The 22789-nt window shown below is 36.9% G+C and overlaps 1 protein-coding gene across 1 annotated transcript in view; it reads right to left on the bottom strand.

Annotated features, from left to right (window-relative positions):
* The window catches only part of galr1b (galanin receptor 1b), a 68157-nt gene that overhangs the window by 29809 nt on the left and 15559 nt on the right, over nucleotides 1-22789 (bottom strand). Inside the window, exon 2 of the mRNA XM_049471160.1 lies at nucleotides 20038-20103. Within this exon, the coding sequence (XP_049327117.1) occupies nucleotides 20038-20103 (66 nt within the window). The remainder of the gene's footprint in view (nucleotides 1-20037; nucleotides 20104-22789) is intronic.

Here is a 22789-nt window from a genome sequence, read left to right on the forward strand (position 1 = left end):
GAACCCCCTCTCAAGCTGCCGGTGCTCAGAGGGAGGACATGACCAACTTGCACTACTGCAGGAGCACTGCCAAGCCATTCAATTCTACAGAACCTGAAGTAGAAAAGTGCTCAATGTTTTCCAATGATCTCCAGGCTGGCATCCCCTACAGATGAGCGCAGTAACTGCCTGCAAGCCACAGAAAAACATCTGCTGAAAGATCACCAGTGTGCCCCTCAGAAACTGAGAGTCAATCATTACCTTCCCCCAGCAGCCCCCGAGATAGAAAAAAGCAATACAGCAGAAGTTCTTCTGCCCTCAGATTCAGTTTGTAATTAAAAAAGCGCCTCTGAAATGCACCCCGGCTGAATCACTGGCTTATGGGGTGAACAAAAATGGCGCAATGTCCCTGGGTGCTACCTTTGACAGGAAGGACACTTATACCGCACTGCTATATATATATATATTTTCTTCTTTTTCTCTATTCTTCTGTGTTTTAATTTATGTTTGAATCTGTTTCTTATTGTATTGTGTTGTTGCTGCTGGAAGCCTAAATTTCCTTCGGGATAAATAAAGTGTCTGTCTCTCTGTCTCTCTGTCTCTCTGTCTCTCTGTCTCTCTGTCTGTCTATCTATCTATCTATCTATCTATCTATCTATCTATCTATCTATCTATCTATCTATCTATCTATCTATCTATCTATCTATCTATCTATCTATCTATCTATCTATCTATCTATCTATCTATCTATCAGTTGCAGCTGCCCATGCTAGACCATGCCTTAAACCTTTCTGAACCTTCTGAAATTCCATAAAGTCAAAAAATGTAAATATGCAGTTGGAATTAACTTTCATGTAAGGCACGTTGGTCACTGGTATGCCTTTTTTACACATGTGAAAGCTTTTTAAAATGCTTATTCTTTCAGTTTATCAATCCACCTTCTGCTCCTTTTTTATCTTCTCTCTTTATTTTCCTCCTCTAACTTTGTAAAATGACTAGATAAAGGGGTGTGCAATGTACGTCATCCCCCAGCCATTCAGCTCTGCTCTAAAAAAATTCTCATTTAAACTCTGTAAATTCTGTAAGACTATAAGAAGCCAGGCTCAATTGTTTTGCTTTTTTTTTTTTTTTTTTTACCTGACTTGACTTGAGCTCCTCCTCTCACTGGAGTTTAGCTCTGATTGGCCAGCCTTATTCTAACGCATTCAGAAAACGCCCCTTCTTAGAAAATCGAACAGGTTCCAATTAAAGAACGATGCAGTGTTGCAGTCCATCAGTTTTCGACGTTAATAGTATCTATTCGTTCATTTTTAAAAAACTTTACATCAGAAGTGGCATTTAAATATGCCCTAAGAATCCTCCTAGTATTTTTTCTCACTTTGCAGTTGTGTTTAAAAAGGATTTTTTTTTTACATTTTCTGGCATTTCTAATTGTGTTTGCAGACGGCTAAATATGTAGCTCAACGGCTAAATATGTAGCACACAGAAAGTGATGTAAGGACTTGATACTACACTGCCTGGCCAAAAAAGGGTCACCCACTCTTATATTAGGTTGGACATCCTTTAGCTTTGATTATAGGTTATACAATTGCTGTGGCATTGTTTCTACAAAAACACTTCTGCAACATTTCTTTTTGTCCAGAGTTTCATTCATTTTTCTCCAATATCTTGTCATATTGATGATAAGAGATTTGAAGCACTGCACTGCAAAAAGTCTTCTCTGGCACATCCCAAAGATTCTTTTTACCCTGACACTCCATCACTCTAAAACAGGGCAAATCTGGACTCATCGGGCCTTCACATGACCTTCTTCCATTGCTCAAGAATCCAATCTGTATGCTCCCTAGCAAATTAAAGATGTTTTTGCTGCTTATTCTCACTAGTAAGTGTTTTTCTTAAGGCTACACAGTTGTTCCAATCCCTTGAATTCCATTCACTGCATTGTGTGAGTGTGATAAAGCTCTTATTTCCACTATTAAACATCATATCCCTGAGTTCTAGTGTTGTTTCTCTACCATTTGCTTTATTTCACCAAACATTTAAATGACCACTGATCACAATCGATCAAGATTTTTTTTCTCACCACATTTCTCGATAGATGTAAGATGTTTTTTTGCCACTGTCCTACTTTTTGATAATATGTTGCACATTTCTAACTTATAAATTTAGTAGTTTCAGGTACAATTTCCTTATAGGTTTTCTCTGTTTGAAGCATTGCAATACATATTATCTTTTCTACAACCACAGGATGTGTCTTTCCTCGTATAATCAGGTTATTTAACAAATTAGAAGCTACTCACTGCATCAGTTAGGGTTGAATAAATTCTAACTGTCTGAAACATAATCACCAATTCAGTGATTATCCAATGGGAGGCTCTTACCTGTGTGTTAGTTGCTATAAATCCAAGTGGTGACCTTGTTTTTTGGCCAGGCAGTGAATTTAATAATTTTAAGCAAATAGTTCATAGTTTTAGGGCACGCAAGAAAGTCTGCTCCTTTCCACTCTGCTACTGTTCTTACAAAAAAATATATATAATAATAAATAATAATCTTTGATTTTTGCAGCTAAAAATTCAAATCCCAAACCAGCTTTAGTTTAATGGCTGGTAATTTATCCACATAAGTAAAGCTGATATTTTAAATGAAAATTCTCTTTGTGTGCCTGAAAGGGTTAAACCACTGTTAACACTGCTCTCTGAAAGCATGCTCATTTAACACATCTATAGAGCTAAAATAGCAACACTCACATAATCAAATTTGCTGATGATACCACTGCAGCACGACCAGAAAACAACAACGACCAATCCGCCCACAGCAAGGGGGGGGGGAAATTAGCAGAACATCAATTTGGCTCTAAATGCCAGTGAAGAGAAAAAAAGCACACTCAGATACACATCCACTGCCCAACTAATCCACACTGCAAACATAACACTCTCACATATACGGGGAATGCTCATACCTTTTCAAGAAAACACAATATATTGTGTCTCATATTTCGGCAAGCATGATGCCACTTCTTGAATTTTGTAGCATCTACTTTCATTCTAGGTTTTTTTCTTTTCTTATTTTTTAAAATAATTTTATTTCAAATTTTTCCCATTTTCTCCCCAATGTACACAACCAATTACCCAACCATCCCCCTTTCACTAATGATGCCCAAAAAACCAGGAGGGTGAAGACTAGTACACATGTGAAGCCAGAATCCGCCTCTTTTCAAATTGCATTTTCTTTTTTCTTTTTTTCATGGCTGCCTGATTATATTCGGACTGTGAGCCTCACAATGCATTTTGCCTAATGTGCTCCAAACTAGAGACTCACGGAATATATTGAAACCGAAACAATTCAGCTGAAAATGGCCTAAAAGCACTTCCTGGTGTTCCGATTTAGGAAGAACAGTGACTCATTTATTTTGAGAAATATTGTAGGATTTCTTTCAGCAAATGCTGAATATGGCAGCCTCAAAACTCTCTTTCCCTTACTTCCCCGGAAGTACTGCACATTGAAGCAGAGAGAGAGAGAGAGAGAGAGAGAGAGAGAGATAGAGAGATAGCTGGCAAACAACCAAGAAACAGCAGGTTTAAGTTCATTTTTGCATTCGAGCTGCATTAATTACACATAAAGCATTAATCTATCTATCTACAGTCATATGAAAATCATTTTTAGTTCTAAATATTTGGGTGTTTGCAACAGCCATTTCAGTTTGATATATCTAATAACTGATGGACACAGTAATATTTCAGGATTGAAATGAGGTTTATTGTACTAACAGAAAATGTGCAATATGCATTAAACCAAAATTTGACCGGTGCAAAAGTATGGGCATTTTTGGGTATTACTGATTTGAATACTCCTAACTACTGCGAAAGAAGCCATTTCTGCAAAAGCATAACTCAGGCGACTCTGTTTGTGGCTTGCAGAAATGGCTTCTTTCGCATCACTCTCCCATTCAGCTTCTCCTTGTGCAAAGTAAGATGATGCTGCAGCTCTTTGGAGGTGGTCTGTGGATTGTTCTTGACTGTTCTCACCATTCTTCTTCTCTGCCTTTCTGATATTTTTCTTGGCCTACCACTTCTGGGCTTAACAAGAACTGACCCTGTGGTCTTCCATTTCCTTACTATGGTCCTGGGGTAATTTCTCTTTTATGGGGGGTCCTCTGTCATTTCATTCCCATCTGGAATGACCATGTTTGTGTTTTTCTCAGACGTCCTCTGAGAAAATTACAGGCTGAATTACCTACTGATTTTTGCCATCCATGTAAAAACAACAGCGGAAATGGAACCACCTAGAAGCCACAATGGATACCATAGCAACACCTTAGCAACCACCTAGCAACACCTTAGCAAACACCTAGAAAATGCTTAGCAACACCATAGCGACCACCATGGGTACTGTAGAAACACTTTAGCAACCACCTGGCAACCACTTAGCAACACCATAGCAACCACCACGGATAACATCGCAACACCTCTGGAACCACCTAGAAGCCACAATGGATATCATAGCAACACCTTAGCAACTACCTAGCAACACCTTAGCAGCACCATAGCAACCACCATGGATACCATAGCAGTGTCTCAGCAACACCTTAGCAACCACCTAGCAAATGCTTAACAACACCATAGAAACCACCTAGCAACACCATAGCAAACACCAAGGATGACATAGCAGCACCTCTGGAACCACCTATCAACCTCAATGGATACCGTAGCAACACCTTAGCAACCAGCATAGTAAATGGTGGGAGCCATTTTAGCTGCACAAGCATTCTGCGTTTTCTTCAGGAAATGCACGTTTCTAGTTTTGTATATATTGGGGACTTGCCAGGCTTCAGTGCTGTAGGCTGTAAGAGCAAGTTACCTTTATTCAGTGTATTCTGTGTTGGCCTGATGCTACAGTGTTCACTCCTGTACTGTTTCGATTGTATGATTAAGCATATAATTACTGAAAAAAGTATAGAAAAAAGTTCAACTCATATTCACTCTGCCGAAATGTCTAAGACAGACAAAAAGGCTAGAAAGCATAATATCATTTGAGAAGTCAGTGACAGGTAATTAGTAGCAGTTATCTTAACATGAGATGAAATTCTCTCTTTCACAACCAAATCCACCGCTCTCACCACTCCCCCTCCCTCCCCTGTCTTTGACATTCTTCCAAGTCTTAGTATCTCTAAAACGCACAATTTTCTACCGTCTCAAGGACTGCCTCAGTGTGCTAATTTGTCAGCGACAGGAAAACAAACCACTGTGGATTTATGTGTTTTAATAAGGGCTGTTTTTCAAGCTTTAGCACTTTGCATTAATTCTGCAACGTTTCAACTTGAAAAATTGTTGGAACATTTACGGTCCAAACAGTTTATACAGAGAAGAAACAAAAGTGCAGCAAGCAAGTCACCTTTCTGCAATGCTTTCCACTTCCTAAGAGAGGGTCACTGAATAATTAGCCTCTTGATTTTTTTTCCCCCACAGTAATCTACGATGCTCAACTGTAATAAACTCATCCTTGTCGGTTCTCATGCATAAAACAGCAAAACAAGGTACAGAACTTCACTTGTGAGGTGATTCACCCTCGAGGAGGCACTTTGCTTTTGCTTCTTTCACAGTTAATTCTCCGGGCTTCAGAGAATACACAGTAATACGCAGCTTAATTTCCTGTGTGGGAGGGCTGTGAACCTCATAAAATGGCAGAGAGGACGTTCTGAACATCACTGAACATCAAAACACACAGATGCACTGTGTACAATAGCGCAGTCACTGTTTCTCGTAAATATGGCTTCTTTGAAGTGCATTGAAGGCACTGGTGGCTCGGTTATTGTTGTATTAGTCAGATGGACTAGTATTTTCATGTTGAGTGAACTTACCAGACCAGAAATTATGATAAAGCGCTTTTACTATGGTTCAAAGCTCAGATCATGCTGGATCGTTTCCATCAGCAGCCGGAGTCAGAGAGAGCACAATTCTCTTTCCTCGCTGCTCATCACTACTAGTGCAATGGTGGTTAGCACAGGTGTCTGTTAGCTGGTGTATCAGAGCTGGGGACCTGGCACTTTCCTCCAAGCCCATTGGCTACTAAATATCAAAAATATCTAGCCCAACCCTTAAACTGTCACTTTGAGCCAGAGCCCGAATTAAACACGACATTTTTTGAGTAAGTAAAGCATTAAAACTGAAATTTATTTGAATAAGTGAAATCTGTTATGTTATCATTGCAACACAGAAGAAGCATAGACCTATTTTTAAGAAATAATATTTATTAAGAACAGATCTCGGAGTGGCTTAGATGTGGGTGGGGTGGGATGGGATTTAAAAGAGATAAGATAACATTGTCAGCTTTGTATTTGCACTATATTTGTTACATCTGTTGTCTACAAAACTTTCAATAAAAACTTGATAACAAAAAAGAACACATCTCGTGAAGATTAAAACATGAACAGTGCAAACAATGATCCACAGGCCTACACATCCATAAATTAGGCTACAAGCATGATCTCTGAAAGACTTTTTTTTTCTAATCTAATATATTTTAACATGGTTTAAGAATAGAGAATAGTCTCTAAACAGACACATTTTTAAATCGAGCTTATGGTCTATGTGCAAAAGCAAAAAAAAAAAAAGTTTTAAAAACACAGTTTGATTTCTTACTTTGCTGTATTGTGATTATCACGCTATTGCTTTATATAACAGAAAATAGAATTGGTTCATAATTTTGTAATATTTCCTATTGGCTATTTGCATCATATTTTTGTATATTAGGACTCATCTCTACTGATGTATCCTCAGTGTGTTGTCTTTCTGAAGCTACTTTTTCCTAGGTGTACATTTGTATTTATATTTTATATATTTGTTACACTATCTGTCAGGTTTTCGTGTTGTAAGCTGCTAAAGCAAAGGTAGGGCATAAATGGAGTAGCCACTCCCATCTCTGTCATTTATGCTGAACATTTCTTATCTGATGTGATTCATATATTTTTCTTATGTCCTAAAATCAAAATACATTACCCCCACCTCCACATGTATACCTGAAGTACCCAGGTTAAAATAGTCTCCATGGAAATGCATTGCAAATAGAGTGAGACGCTCCAGTACAGTCTTACATGAGCCAAATGCAGTGTGTTGATGAGGGTGGCCTAAAGCCCACCAGCACTAAGCTGTGAAGCACTGGGACGGGGCTTTCTGGAGTGTGGTTCTGAGTTTCATCCAATAGCATTTGGATGAGCTGGAGTGGTGTTTGTGATCCAAAGCTAATTATTCAACATAATTTCCTGACTTCACTAAAGCTGACTAGTGTGGGTAAAAGCATTCCATAGAAAATCCTTACAATATTGTTCCAATTTCTAGTATGAAGCATTCTCAGGGGGGAAGAGGCTGTTTTTTCAGCATTTGTAAGAAAATCCCATACTAATGCCCTTCAGAACCTTTAGACTTCAGACAAAAGTTTGGATGGGTTAGTATCTATAAACTTTTGAAGTTCTTTGAGTGATGCAATAGACGTGGTATATCATGACCCTGCAAACCCCTTCAGTTTCTCATTTTTCTCACAGCATATTTATTCTTGCTGTTTCCCTTCCATGCCTCAAGATGCCCTATTCCACGATCTGGAGAACTCAGATTTGAATCCCAGTCATGCAGCTTGCCTTCAGCTGCCAGAGCCCTGAAAGAGCACAATTGGCCTTGCTCTCTCTGGGTGGGTAGAGAACGCTCATTCCCCTCTTCACTCCTAGGGTGATGTCGATCAGCCCAAGGCCTCTGTGCGCTGATGTATCGGAACCCAGTTGCTGTGCTTTCCTCTGAGCGTTAGTGCTGTGATGCTACTTGGCAATGCTGCATCAGCAGCAGTTTAAAAACAGGCAGAGTCTGACTTCACATGTATCGGGGGAGGCATGTGCTAGTCTTCACCCTCCTTGTGTTGTGGCATCACTAGTGATGGAGATAAAAAGCTGACCAGGAGCGGAATGGGCGAGACAATTGGCCTAGCTAATTTGGGGAGAAAAATAGGGTAAAAATTTAAATTAAATCTTAAAAAAGAGATGTTCCATTCCTGATTTTCTGCCCACCGCCCACTGAACCATTAGATGCCTCCTGCTCTACATCCTGGCCTTCTTTCACTGCAGAAGAATGCATCCTGAATGCCACTGTTAAGCCCAAACTGCTCACTTTACACTGAACCTGTATTTTACAATCACATCCTGGCACACTCACATCCTCAGCAGGGGTGTGCCAATAAGTTTAATTTGCAATAATATGAGTATTATTTTAAAATGTTTTAAAAAACGAATTTATTATGCATGATTGGGTTGTGAATTACTGTGAATCGTAAAACTTCAAATATTTTCTTAACAAAAAAAAAATCCTCTGACATGTACACTCTAAAAAACAGAGGTACGATATGAGTACTTTTTTGTACTCGAAGGTACACTCTTTATAATTGTACCCTCAAAGGTACAATATTGGTCTTTACGGGGTCAGATTTGTTCCCTCTGAAGTACAAAGTCATTTCTAACAGCAATAAGTACAAATTTGTACCATTTAACCAGCCAAAGGGTACATTCAGTATTCTGCATCACTGTACTAATAAACAATATATATTTAAATTGCACATTTTTTATTTGAAAGCCAGACAATTTTGTATCATCAAGTTTTTGAGCCATATTCAGTTGATGATAATGTTTATAATCTTTATGATCTTTACTGCCACAAAAACCATGGGTACAAAAAAGGACTTTCACTGAAAGGTACTTTTTTGTGCCTCAATATAAGGTACAGCCCCAGCGACAAGCTTTGTACCCTTTTAAGTACAAATCTGTACTTATATTTCTTAGAGTGTAGTCTAATAATATTTCTCATTTTGAGATTATTAAAGTCATTTTATAAGTATCAATAACATATTTGATGCGATTTATTTTCCTAACTGTGTCAAACTGTACTGGTAGATTTTTTTCCTTAATTCAGGGAATAATCAAAAATGTATTTGTGTCCAGATGTTCTTAAGACAAAAAACAAAACACAAAAAATGCAAGCAAAAATAACTACCAATGAAACAAGATGCTATCAGTGGATTAAATTGCTTATAACAAGGAAAAATAAGTTAAAAATGAATAAAACTTTCTTTACAATGCAAGAATATCAGCTTTATGAGGTAGAGTCACCTGGAATGGCTTGTCAAGATTTGATTACTTGAATTTCTTGCCCTCTTAAAGTAATGTTCTAACCCTTATTATGTCAGGAACTACTCAACTAATTAAAGAAAATAATATTTTAAGAAACAAGGGTCAGTCAGTCCGATAAATATCAAGAACTTCCGTTTTCTCAGCATCGTGCTCTATACTACATTCTTTCTGATGGGTAGATGGAAGCATGCTAATCAGCCAGAGCCATGAAAGATGGAAAAATGAGCTGGCATGCAGAGTGGCCAATCAGGTTTCCAGGGTTGCCAATACCATCTCATCCAGCCATCTGCTCATGCCACTGAGAAGCAAGGGATCAAGTACAAGAGTAATGGCTTGTTAAACATTGTTTTTAATGCCTTAACAGACAAACCTTCTTTAAAAAACTGGAAAACTGAACAGATCTGATAAACATGATGAAAGTGAGTAATTGTGTCTCATTATGTAGAAATATTATTTAAGATATATCAAAGAATATGTCCTAACCTTGCTCACCAGTGGTGTAATCAAAGGTGTTCGTAAGACCTTGCTTTTGCACTGCTCTGTGCGTGCTGTAAGCCATCCTCAGTGAATCCCTGCCAGCTCAGGATGGATCAGTGTCAGATCAACTTCTACCCCTGTGTAGCCTGGAGCACATCGCAGCACCTCTGTTTATGTCATGCATTTGCTACATTTGCCCGTTAATGTGTTGTGTGTGAAATTTTCATAGCACACTCTTTTAAATATGGGTTTATTCACCCATATTATTTTAGCCAGAATATTATAACCACCTTTTTGGATCTCCAAACCTTCACTGATCATCAGTAAATTTTACATTTCATTTGTAAATCAAGAGACCAGAGTCTGAAGGAAGAGTGGAGAGACACACAGTCCAAACTGCTCGAGGTCTAGTGTGAAGTTTCCACCAATCAGTGATGGTTTGGAGAGACATGCTGATCATCTGCTGGTGTTGATCCACTGTGTTTTATTATCAAGTCTAAAGTCAGTGCAGTTTTGTTTTCCTGGAAAATCTTACAGCACTTCATGCTTCCCTCTGCTACTGACAATTTTTATGGAGATGCAGATTTCATTTTCCAGCAGGACTTGGCACAATGCCCACACTGCCAAAAGTACCAATTGAGCTTATATAATATTCTAAATTTCTAAGACACTGATTTTTGGGTTTTTATTGGTTGTAAGCCATAATCCTCTATTATGAAATAAATAAAGGCTTAAAATAGATCACTCTGTGTTTAATACATCTATATAATATATGAGTTTCACATTTTGACTTGTAATTTATTTGAGATGCACCTGTTGCTGTAGCAATGCTAGTTTAAGCCAAGGTAGGCTGGATTTCTTGGATGCTACACTCTAGATTACCCACGATTCTCTGCCTCTGTACAATGTGAAGGAAAAATATCTGTGCATCTCTACAGAAATGTTGTTTTTCAGGTGCTTAAAATAGAATTTTAGTTCATTTTAGTTCAAGATGTGCACCATATGAACACTATAATTGCAAGAGCCAGGTAATTTCAACTTCCTTATATGATGGTTCCATTTGTGTGACCAACAAGCTACTGAAAAGGAGTCTTTATGGGGCAGTTTAACAGAGGACACTTCTTACATTGGCATACAATCGCAAAATTGCATGGAGCAAAACAGCATGGGCCAGGGAACAGGAGCAGTAGATGAATTGTAAAAGATGTATATAAAATCTTCAAGCAAAAAAAACTCAAAAATTGTTCAAAGCCACTTTTTCACTACTTTATAGAACTTATCATGTTAAAAGGAACCCATTTGTTGGCGTTTCTACCACTGAAGCATACTGTCACACCTCAACTCTAAACATGCTATATTTACCTTTATTACTGAGGTGAACCTCCAGCAAAATGAGTCCAAGGCTATGTCATCTCTCTGTTGTATAAGGCACTTCAATATATAAACCACATCAAGCCTTGTTCTTCCCTAATCTGTAGTAATAAAAAGCAATTTCCTGGCTCAAGGCCTTAAGGCGTTATGAGTCATTAATCATCAGGGAAAAACGCCCCTTTCAAAATAGAGAACACAATAATTCATATGTAATTGAGAAAAAAAATGAAGAAAAACTCCCAGCGAGCTTCTTATCAATAAATACAAACATTTATTTACGACTGACTGAGGGCTCTTATCTCAACAATGAAAACAATGAAAATTTCATTTCAGCCTCATCCTACTCAACACGGTCTAATCCACACAACCTCCGTCCAAAGATGCTTCATTTCGTTTATGAAGGTAGTTAATTTTTCTTTCAGCCAGAGCTCTCGTCTCTTCTTAGCTTCGCACATAAAGTCTGTCAGCGTCTGAACGACTCCCACCACTTCATTCATGACGTCTCCTCCCCAGAGCTCTGAATGGAACCGCCATGCCTCAAACTGACATGTTTACGGCTTAACTTAACATAAATCAGCTCGAGACATTTCGCAAGTCCACCTCTCAATATTGTGATGGGAAAATTAAAGCGCTGCTTATTCAACGATTAAACTAACACAAACCATGAGATCTACACAATGTTCGAAAATGAGAGGTTTTACTGTAAGAAAACCAAGGACAAAAGATTGTAATTAAAAGTTTCTCCAACAAGCCAAGTGACGGGGGATATAAATGATCAGTCCGAAGACTTAGGATGAGCTTAACAGCCACAGTACTGTAGAAATAATTCATAATGCACAGTCTCGTACGTCAAGAATTAGAATAAGATGAAAAAGATAACTTGAGAAATGTTTTGGAATCCTGTTTGCATTAAAGGTCTGAATAGGTTCTTTTTACTATTTTACATATCAAGACTAGCAGATGCTAGTATATATCCTCCGATACATGTGAAGTCACACTCCTTCTCTTTTCTAACTGCTATTGATGCAGCGACTCGGTTCCGATACATTAGCTAACAGATGCCTCGTACTGATCGACATCACCCATTGGAGTTTTATTTATTTATTTATTTTTTATTTCACCTTTATTTCACCAGGCTAGTCATGAACAACAAGTTCTTATTTACAATAACGGCCTGGCAAGCAGCAGAAACCACTTGAGGAACAACATAAAAGCAGCAAACAATCTAATAAACAGAAACATACAAAAAAAAAAAAACAATAATGTTAAAACAGTCAGTTAATTGCAAAGCATGTGCATGTACCAGTAAAAAGCTCTTGAACACATTTAATTTTAGAGTTTTTTGTAATGTGTTCTAGTCTTCTGCAACAGATGCCTGAAATGATAATCTGCCAAAAGTAGTATTTGTTTTGGGAGTTTTAAGCTGAATGGTGCTGGCAGAGCGGGTGTTGTGTGTAACAGGCAGTGGTTGGATCAGGTTCTGTAGATAAGGCGGTGATTGGCCAATGAGAGTTTTGTAGATAAGTGTAAACCAGTGTATACTGCGACTAGTGTGTAAAGAAGGTCAACTGACCAGAGTATAAAGAGAGCAGTGATGGGTTCTACAGTGAGCATTTGTAATAAAACGAAGAGCAGAGTGATGCAGAGCACCAAGCTTCTGTAGGGAACTTTTACTCGCCAGTCTGTAAACTGTGTCTCCATACACAGTGATATGGGGAGAGAGCACCATTTACCCACCCAGAGAAAGCAAGGCCACTTGTGCTTTTACGGGGCTCCGGTAGCCAATGGCAAGCCACATGAACGGGATTCCAACCGGTGATGGTTAATTTGAGCAGCTGCATCATATTTGCAATTGTTCTGAGAGGACATGTGGGTTGCACAGTCACAACTGTGTAAAACAAATGTTTTTCTTTGCATGATAATAAAATAATCAACAGAGTTAATAAAATTAGCAAATCCATGAAGCTGTTTTCGCTAGGGCTCTGTTATAGAAACATCAGCTCCTGCACATCACAAGCTCCTGTGGATGATCATGTCTTTTCGTAAAAGTGAAGTAGCAGTTTTTTGTTGAGCGATTAACCATCACAGATTCTCTGATTACGGTACAATGTCTGGCTTCTCAGAATAACCATGCAGACAAATATAAATAACTCTTCATTAAATCAATAAACCCTCACTAGATAGTGTTAGTATAGAGTTTGGTCCATCTGAGAACATCAATAACTCATTATCTTCAGTAGGCCTGCTGGTGTCGTTAAATAGTACCCCTGAGACTTTAAAAGCATCAATAATTCATCTTCATCTTTATCTCTTCATCAGATCAATACGTCAGTATAATTCTCTGAATCTTAAAAAGGTGACTGAATGTAATGATTTAGGACTCAGGATAATTGGGGGGCTTGGTGGGTTAATTTAAGTTCTGACCAATCAAACACTGTCAGCCATTTCACCTGGGTGGTAAAGTGTGTGATAAAGGCTATTACTGGAGAAATGTGCAGTTTTACAATAACTAAGTATGTAAGTAAATTGACATTATTATTAGTTTCTAAACATAATGCAACAAGTGTCTTCAGTCCCTTGACAATCAGGTTGAAAGCTGCTACTTTCCTATTTGGTTATCCCAAAATGACAATAAATTATTAACATGTAAACATATTTAATTTAGAAAATCGCTAAATTAATAACTTAAGTATTTATATTATTTAAAAATGTGTTATTAACCACTTACAACCTGCGATGCTCATTTCCTTCCTTACACCCCGCTCACAGTCTACTTTCACAGCTTCTGCCTGCACCGTTTAAATAGCAACTGCGATTGTGAATATATCTACACCGGAAGTGAGTCGACCATCAGACGTTCATTGCTATCTTGGCAACAAAGGGGTGCCATGTACACTCAACACACATACACCACCATCATTACACACACATAGATGCACAGCAGTGCACAAACTCCAACCCCCTTTTACATAAGCAATAAACAGTATACAAAATACAAACTAAAATAACATTGCTGTTCCTGTAAATGATAGCACTGTAGACATGGCAAAAAAACTGGGCCGAGTCCTGGACTAAATGTTCCTTTCATTGGGTCATTTCTTTTCAGAATGCTGTGTGGTCCAGGACTATACTTAATACCTGTTTTGGAAACTGCCCCTTCTAAAATGTAAAATGAAAAAACAAAAAAACACTATATGGACAAAAGTACTGGGACACTTCTTAAAACGTATTGGTTGGTATGGTGCAGTGGATAACACCACTATCCGCCAGTGAGCTAACTACCACATCGCATGGGAGACTGTGGTTCAATTCCTGGCCTGGGTGAGTGAACGCTGCTCTACACCAATTAGATTTCTTGGGCAAGACTCCTAACTCTACATTGGATTAAAGTATACTAAGCTTATATTGTGCTATAGTGTAATTAACTGTACTAAAATGGAACTATTTTAAATATACTTAAGTAACGATTAAACATACTACTTCATGTTTGTAACCCCATATTTTAAATATGCTGACAGTAAAATTATAAAACATGAGTATTACAACTGTATCAGTATTACACACCAGGTATATTAGGAATGTACTAAGAAATGATGTTAAATATGTGATCTATTAACAGTAGAGTACAAATATGCGTCTTTTTCCTGTCTTTTGTAAGTAGCACACTTCTTGTATACTTTGTTGGGTATGAAAATATATTTTAATATGCTGTACTACAGTTTTTAGCGTGTTACAAATTTACTTAAACTTCTGTAAATATAGTATTTTTTTTTCTAAAAAGTGACATGGTACATTGTACTTTAAGTGAACTACTGTAAGAGTTCACTAAAAATGTACAAAAGTATATTAGAAATAAGTATTTAAGAAGTATATTGAATTTGATTAAAGTAAAAGTGTACTTCATAGCAGTTTATTTTTTTTAAATACACTATATTGGAGTTTTTTTGTTTTAAGTATGATCAAAGTTAACTTTTAAACATTTGATGAAAGAATAACATTAATGTACTTTTCAATATATTTTAAGTAAGTACATAAATCTGTAGACATTTCTCAATGTGTTTTAAGTACAAACAAGTATATATGTATTTTTTTCACCAGGGTCCCCACTTCAAAGAAACCTTTGTGTAAAATAATATGTACAAAAAGTGAAGGTCAACATTCCTCTACTCACTACTGTTTGTAGGAGTGTGTTCTTTCAGGGCAGGAAATCGTGAGAAATGTATTGTTACACAGACCTTGCAATATATATAAAATTCTAAGAAGCGTGCCAAGGATATTTACTTTTAGACGAATGCTTTGGATTCTTATCCCACTGACCTTCATCAAAAATAAATAAATCATTAATAAACCCTAGCGAACCACTGTAAACAGCATCAGCAGCGGCTTGTCTTTATGATATATCATAACTCCTGATATGCCCTCAGTAAATGATTACACCCGTACACAGCTCTAACCCTCACTAAGCACAGAGAGAAGCATTGATCACGTTCAGTTATACAGACTAAGCGGGAAAAGGCTGACTGGCTGAAAGGTGAGCATGCAGGGTAAAAAGGCTCTGATAGCCTTATATAGTACTAAAAGCACTTAATTACTCTGAGCTGCCCACAGGCAAGAGTAAATACTGGGGATAATGGAGTGTGTTGGGAACCGTGGACGTGTGAGAGCCCCTCTTGTGCGTTGAGTGTGTTTTTTATTATCAGTTGTTAGGAGACATTGTTAGTGTGTGAGGGCTCTCGTCTTCTCCTCCTCTGTAAACTTTAGGCCAACTATGCGGGAGAGCAGGAGTAAACAGAGTGGGTAGAGGAGGAGAGGAGAACTAATGGAGATAAAGCTTTGTGTGTGCTTTGTTTTTGATGATTCAGATACATCTAGTAGTAGTTGGTGATATGGCCAAAAAAAAAAAATGTAATTAAATTAACATCCAAATTAGGGGTGTGCCATATCATATCGTACGTGATAATATCGTCAAAAACTTTGAATATCGTGAACAACATTATACGCTAAAATATCGTGCCATATCACCCACCCCTAATTATCACATCAGTGTTGTATTCTTTTATTTGTGCTACTTCTGTCTTCTTAACCACACATTTAGATTTCTCTAAATGGGTCAGTGAAGCAATGAAGAGAACACTGGATCTTCTTGACGTCTGCTGTTCTTGTAGCTGTAGATTGCAGAAGAAAAGAGTCTCAGAGATCGTTATTGCAGGAAGGTTGTAGCTTTATTCGGATAGTTGTTTAAAGCATGGACACTGAGCAAAGCATGGTCCAGCCTTAGTACAGCCTTACAGCTGTCCAGCAGCTCTCCCAGCCAGCTCACCTCCAACTCCAACGCCGTCTCTCTCTCTAACTGACCCTCCAAAACCCCAAGTAAATAGTCTTAGGTAGGGGGGAGGGGCAGGATGTGTGACTCAGCACTAAAGCCACATGTCTTCCCTGGGAAGTTAGAGACCTTTGACCCATGAGCCTAACAATAGGTTATCTCATTACCTGGTCTCTGGTAAGAAATGGTTTCTGGTATCATATATCATATATTTTATTTTAATCCTGGATATATGGATATATTTAAAATATGTTACTAGTATCATGACATTCTGGATCATTGACTTCTGTTACAAATCTGATATTTTTATATTTTAATCTCAGTTAACCATATCATATTGCATTGCATGCATATTGCATGTAATAGCAATACATGCTCTAATGGTACAGTTCTTTAAAACAATATTTGTTCAGCTAATTACTATTTGTTCAGCATCTGTATTGATCGCTGCAGACGTGCCATCCAATCAGAAACATAACGGCACAATGAATGAATGTTTTCTGCTCCAGAATGGTTCAATACCTCTGTCTCACATGGTCCCACTGAGGACACTAATAACCTGCTCTTTCATTCCACAACCTGACAACTTGAGCACAACGATTCTACGCCCCTGTAAACACGCTGGCGTTCCTGGAAACAGAACAAAAAATGACATCCTAACTTTGTGACTGCTGCCAGAGAACTCAGCGGCAGCCGCGTCTGAAATGATCCAAGGCTAAACATTTGTTGCTATAGATACAGCATCACATCCATTCATCTATCCACCTATTCATCCATCCATCCATCCATCCATCCATCCATCCATCAAGCTCTCAAAACTACCTTTCTCTGTCATAAAAAAGAGATAACATATAATGTTATCTCATTATAACAGTTACAGCCCACTCCAGATCAGCTGCTTTATAAGGGGCATATTATAACAATCCCATCCCCGTAGGTGATCATCATATCATCAATCACCATCTATATAACACGTCTTTTGTGCTATAGCACAGTTGTTTAAATTTCATAAAAACACTGCCTAACTATACATTATTCAAAAATTTACCCTTTTCACAAAAAAAGTCAGATTTTCCACTGATAAACACTTAAGAAATTTGTAGCAATTTCAGATATTTTAGATCAAAAAGATTAAAATGTCTTTATTTAAAATTGTGAGTACTTCATTTTAAAAATCGCATTAAAACTGTAATTTGAATTAACCAGATTAATCGTGAAAATCACCCAGCTATACCTGATAGTAAAGAACATTTTCTTTTATTTTTTTTTACTTTTTTTTATTAGCTATAACAACTATTATTATGTAACATAACATCTAATATGCATATATATATATATATATATATATATATATATATATATATATATATCTGTTATTGTTGAATTATTATTGAATGACTATTATTGAATTAATATTGGCTGGGCTGAGCTTTGAATCTATTCTCACAATAATGATTTTCAATGAAATATGCTTCCTACAAATAATAATATAATTAATCTGTTTATTAATCAATGTGTACTTCAGCAGTAGTTGCACTGTTATTATATGGATTGTTAATGTGTAACTACACAGTTATTAGAGACATAATAAAGTGATACTATTTTGTTTAAAAGTGTCCAAGAATTCCCTGTCCACTCTGTGTCTATCTTGGCATAACTCCGCCCCTTTAAGAAAATATCCTTTGAAGTAAGTGACATCCAATCTTCACACTTTTTTTTTATTTTAATGGATTAAAGACACTTTCTTCTGAATGTCCAGCAATTACAAATATAACAATTTCAAATTAGTATTTCTCATAATTTCTCTGTTTTTAGCTGAGATGAAGCTTAAACTGTTCAACCTGCTGTGGTAAAATTTCAAGGTAATTAGAACACAAAATAGAAAATCATTTCACCGTATTAGCAGGTCAACCATGTTTTCATCAAAAGCCAATTTTCATAAAATGCACAAAAACGTGCATGACATTAATTAGAAAGTAAAATTAAAAAAGTATTAACTGTCAAAAATATGAAGTCTAAAGTATTTAAAGTTATGAGATGCCAAAAGCCACAGTATTCAGATACTGATACACACTCTTCTTCTTTCTCGACAAAAAAAACAAGGTGACCATGTCGTGCCTGGTTACAGTCACAGCTCTTATGCGTTTTTAATAAAGCTTCATTAGCTGGAACTGAGGGCTGAGGCCACAGATGGGAGAGTCTTAAATGGAGTCGGAGATGCACGACTTAATTACAAATGTGCTGCTTATCGCATATTAAACATCTGAACGATAGTCTGTGTGGGACTCTGAAGTGCATACAGCCACCATGACTACACTGAACACTTCCTTAATGCTCGAGTGGAGAGATTTCTGATTAGCTCTTTAGATGTTAGGAGGTGACCTCCAATATTATGTAGCATTCTGCCTTAAAATAGCAGCATATATATATATATACACAGCTCTATATAATCAAAAGGAATTATTTGGATGATCACAACCATCAGACCAAACTGAACTGCTTGAATTTTTGCCCCAGGAGACACAAAGTTATCCAAAAGCAGTGTGTAAGACTGGTGGAGGAAAACATGCCAAGATGCATGAAAACTGGGATTACAATCCAGGGATATTCCACCAAATATTGATTTCTAAACCCTTAAAACTTTATGAATACGAATTTGACTGTCTCCACTGGTCTTTAAAAAAACAATTTTCCTGATTTATACGTCTATGTACCTAACCCACTCATTAGGGTTACACCTATCACTAGTAATTTCTTAAAACCAGGAGGGTGAGGACTAGCACACGCCTCATCCGATACATGTGAAGTCAGACTCCGCCTCTTTTTTTGAGCTGCTGCTGATGCAGCATTACCGAGTAGCATCACAGCGCACTCGGAGGAAAGCACAGCGACTTGGTTCTGATACATCAGCTCACAGATGCAGCCTTGTGCTGATCAACATCACCCTTCGGCGTGATGTGGGGAGAGAGCGCCATCTACTGTACCCACCCAGAGAGAGAGCAAGGCCAATTGTGCTCTCTCTCAAGGCTCCGGTAGCTGATGGCAAGCTAAAATAACAGGATTCGAATGATTCTGGTGATCTCCTGATCATCGTGACAGTGCTTAACCCACTGGACCACAGTCCCTGTCTGATTGGAGTGGGTTTTTGAGTGAGCTTTTTTTTGTAGTGATTAAGCTTTTTAGTGTTAATACAGCAATATAATATCTGTGGTTACTGTGCATATAATACACAGATAATATTATAAGCAAAATAACAAGCAAATAAAGAGGGAGAGAGTGAAAAAAAATCCTAAAAAAAAAATTTGCAGCTCGCCTCCTGAAGTTGTTTGGTTGTTTGAGTGATCAGATTTGTATCTGTTTTAAATGTGTTTTGGGTTTTTATGTGGCTTAATCTAATCCAGATATTCTAATCCAGATATTCAAGATACAAGGTTACCAGGTATATATGGGGTCAAATTATTCAGTAACAGTTATATAATTAATAGGTAACCTAACATACAGGCCCACATAGAGTTAACAAGAATAAAACTCCCATTAATTTAATAACCGAGCAGCAGCAGAACAAGACGTCCATCAGACGTTCACCTAGTGCCACCTACTCAAATTTAGAACAGCGCACAGGTAGTGTTGGAGTGAGTAATGCCATGCATGCCCCAAACACTTGAAAACTGAACTGAGAGGAATAAAAGAAAAAAGACCCAGATGAAAGAGCTGGTACTCCTACCTTTCTTTTTGAGCGTTCCGATTTCTTGGACATGTTCTTGATTTTTTTATGAAGATGATATAACACCTAGAAACAGAAACAGAATGTTCAGAGTTGACCAGAATTTAACAGTGCATGCAGAACTCTTGTAAAAGTTGTGCCCTATTTTAGTGTATCTATATAGTATCCTGTCAAATGTACCCGTGTACTGTGCAGCTCGATTTAGAGCGTGTCAGTGTGTCTTTGCTCTCGTAACGGCGGGAAAAGTACACCTTGTGCGGCTTGTGCGGAATGTGCAAAAAGGCTTGTAATAATTCTCTTTCCTAATTATGGCTGTGTTTTGGCCATTCCCTTTAAGAGCAAGGTGAGCTCTGATTTTAGCAGATTGCTATTTTATTGTTAATGTAAAAGTTGGCACGCAATGCGAATGTGTTCACTGCTGTGTGTCCATGTTCTGAATAACAAGCAGGGATGCACCTGTGTTCACAATTCACTGCCAAGATAGCAATGAACGTCAACTGTTGGCGTCTGTCTAAGTTGTTTTCAGCACACCTGTGTTTCCTGTTGCCACAAATACAGCAATATTCCCGAAATTTACCTGAACTCACCCCATTTCCACCATTGCTGTGTAAACAATGCAGACAGAAGATGTAAAAAAAAGAAAAAAAAAGAAAAGTAGACTGTTGGTGAGGTGTAAGATAGCAATGAGCACCACAAAGCACCTTGCGCAGGGCGTAAGATAGAGCTCCATGAGTTTATTAGGAAGCAGAATAAAGGTCAGCATTTAACATTAATCTGCATTATTCAGAAGCACTTTATGGTTCAGCTGAAATTAATAAGTCCCCTTCAACACTGATTAATAAAGAAAACTTTTTATCTTTTTTAATCTTCATATTCTGTGTGGAGTCATCAGAACACCAGATTCTCTTTGTAATAATGTTTTTTTAAAATAAATATTTACTTTTGGTTTAGAACATTTGTTTTCCTTAAAAACAGGCCAGAATTTTTGTCAATTGTCTGCCTGACATTACACTTCTAAATCTTGAGGATTTCTATTCAAACATTACATAAAAAGAAAGTTTGATGAGGAACATTACTGAAAATCATAATAGCAATTGTAGTAGAAAATATAAAAAAAATATTTAAGTGAATTTATCGGTTATTTAAGTAAATGACAAAATATAAAAAAAATATTTAAGTGAATTTATCGGTTATTTAAGTAAATGTCAAAATATAATGTTTGTCCAGTTTATATGTCTATTTTTAAACCTGCAGAATTTGGGTTGATTCCTCTTACTGATCTGAAATTATTAAGTAAAGTAGACAGAAAACAGGCAGTGTCACGAAGGACCTAGGCAGGGAGACGAGGAGACGGACGCAAGTGCAGGTAAGGGTGAAATAAATAACTTAATAAATAAATAACAAATAAACAAAGAAACGAGAAACAAGTAAACACTTAAACATAAAACAGAGATATATATATATATATATATATATAAGGAACTGGGGAATAAACAAAATAACTGAAAATAGATAAACCAAAACAAACGAGAGAAACTAAAGAACATAAACTAAACCAACTAGAGATAATAACGAGAAACAAACTAGACAGGGCAGGGAAATATATACAAGAAATAAACTAAGAAATAAACAAGGAAATAAACTAAATATATATAAACAAGGCAAAAACAGAGAAAAAACACAGAGCAAGGAACTAGGGAACGAGGAGAATAAACAAGAGTAACGAGGAGCGATAAAACAACAGAGGAACGTGCAAAGACCAACAAAGGACAAGAGACAAAGCAAGGCTTTATAGCACACAAGGGAAGTGGAAACACCTGGGGCTAGGGGGCGGAGCTTACAATTGAGACACAGGTGGAAAACTACTGACAAGAGACACAGAGGAGCACAGGTCACGTGGGGAAAACACACAGAGACACGAGACAAGGCCAGGACGAGACAGGCAGCTTCTCCAAGTGTTTTTCAGACTGTAAAAAAGTTATTTTACTGCAGAGAAAAAGGGTTTTGTGTCACCTACACCAGTACACTGAAAAAAAATTATGAGTTAAATTTACTTAAAAAACTTTTGCAACTTTCTGCATTTGCTTTTTTTTTAAGTAAATTTAATTTCAGATACATTTAAGTAACTTCAACTTGGTTTCAAGACATAAATGTTAATAATAAGTGTAAATAAGTGAACTGAACTTCAGTCAATCCTCTCTTTTAGCAAACTTTACTTCATTTCTGCGTACAATATTACCTAATTATAATTACTCAAATGATTTATGATACATAATATATTGTAATTCCTGAAATTGAAATATTTTTGTTAAAACAAACATATTACACTGTCTGTATACTAAAAAGAATGAATTATATTCCATCCATATTTAGAGACAGTGAGACTTGATCTGTTTAAAAAATAAATCTTTGAGATTATGTAAATATTTGAATGGGTGTTTTAACTACAATTATATATAATAATATTGTGTAGATTAAGTCATTGTAATTAGGTAATAGAGTATGCAGGAATTAAGTAAAGTTTACTAAAAGAAAATATTAATTCAGCAAAAATAAATGAGGTAAAGTTTACTAAAAGAAAGGATTGACTGAAGTTCAGTTCACTTATTTACTCTATGTAACATTTAAGTCTTAAAACTGAGTTGAATGTACTTAAATTTATCTGAAATTAAATGTATTTAAAAAAAAACAAATGTAGAAAGTTGCGAAACTTTAAGTAAATTTGTACGCATCATTGTTTTTTCAGTGTAGC

Source organism: Astyanax mexicanus, chromosome 23, assembly GCF_023375975.1.
Source record: "Astyanax mexicanus isolate ESR-SI-001 chromosome 23, AstMex3_surface, whole genome shotgun sequence".
Taxonomy (NCBI): Eukaryota; Metazoa; Chordata; class Actinopteri; order Characiformes; family Acestrorhamphidae; genus Astyanax; species Astyanax mexicanus.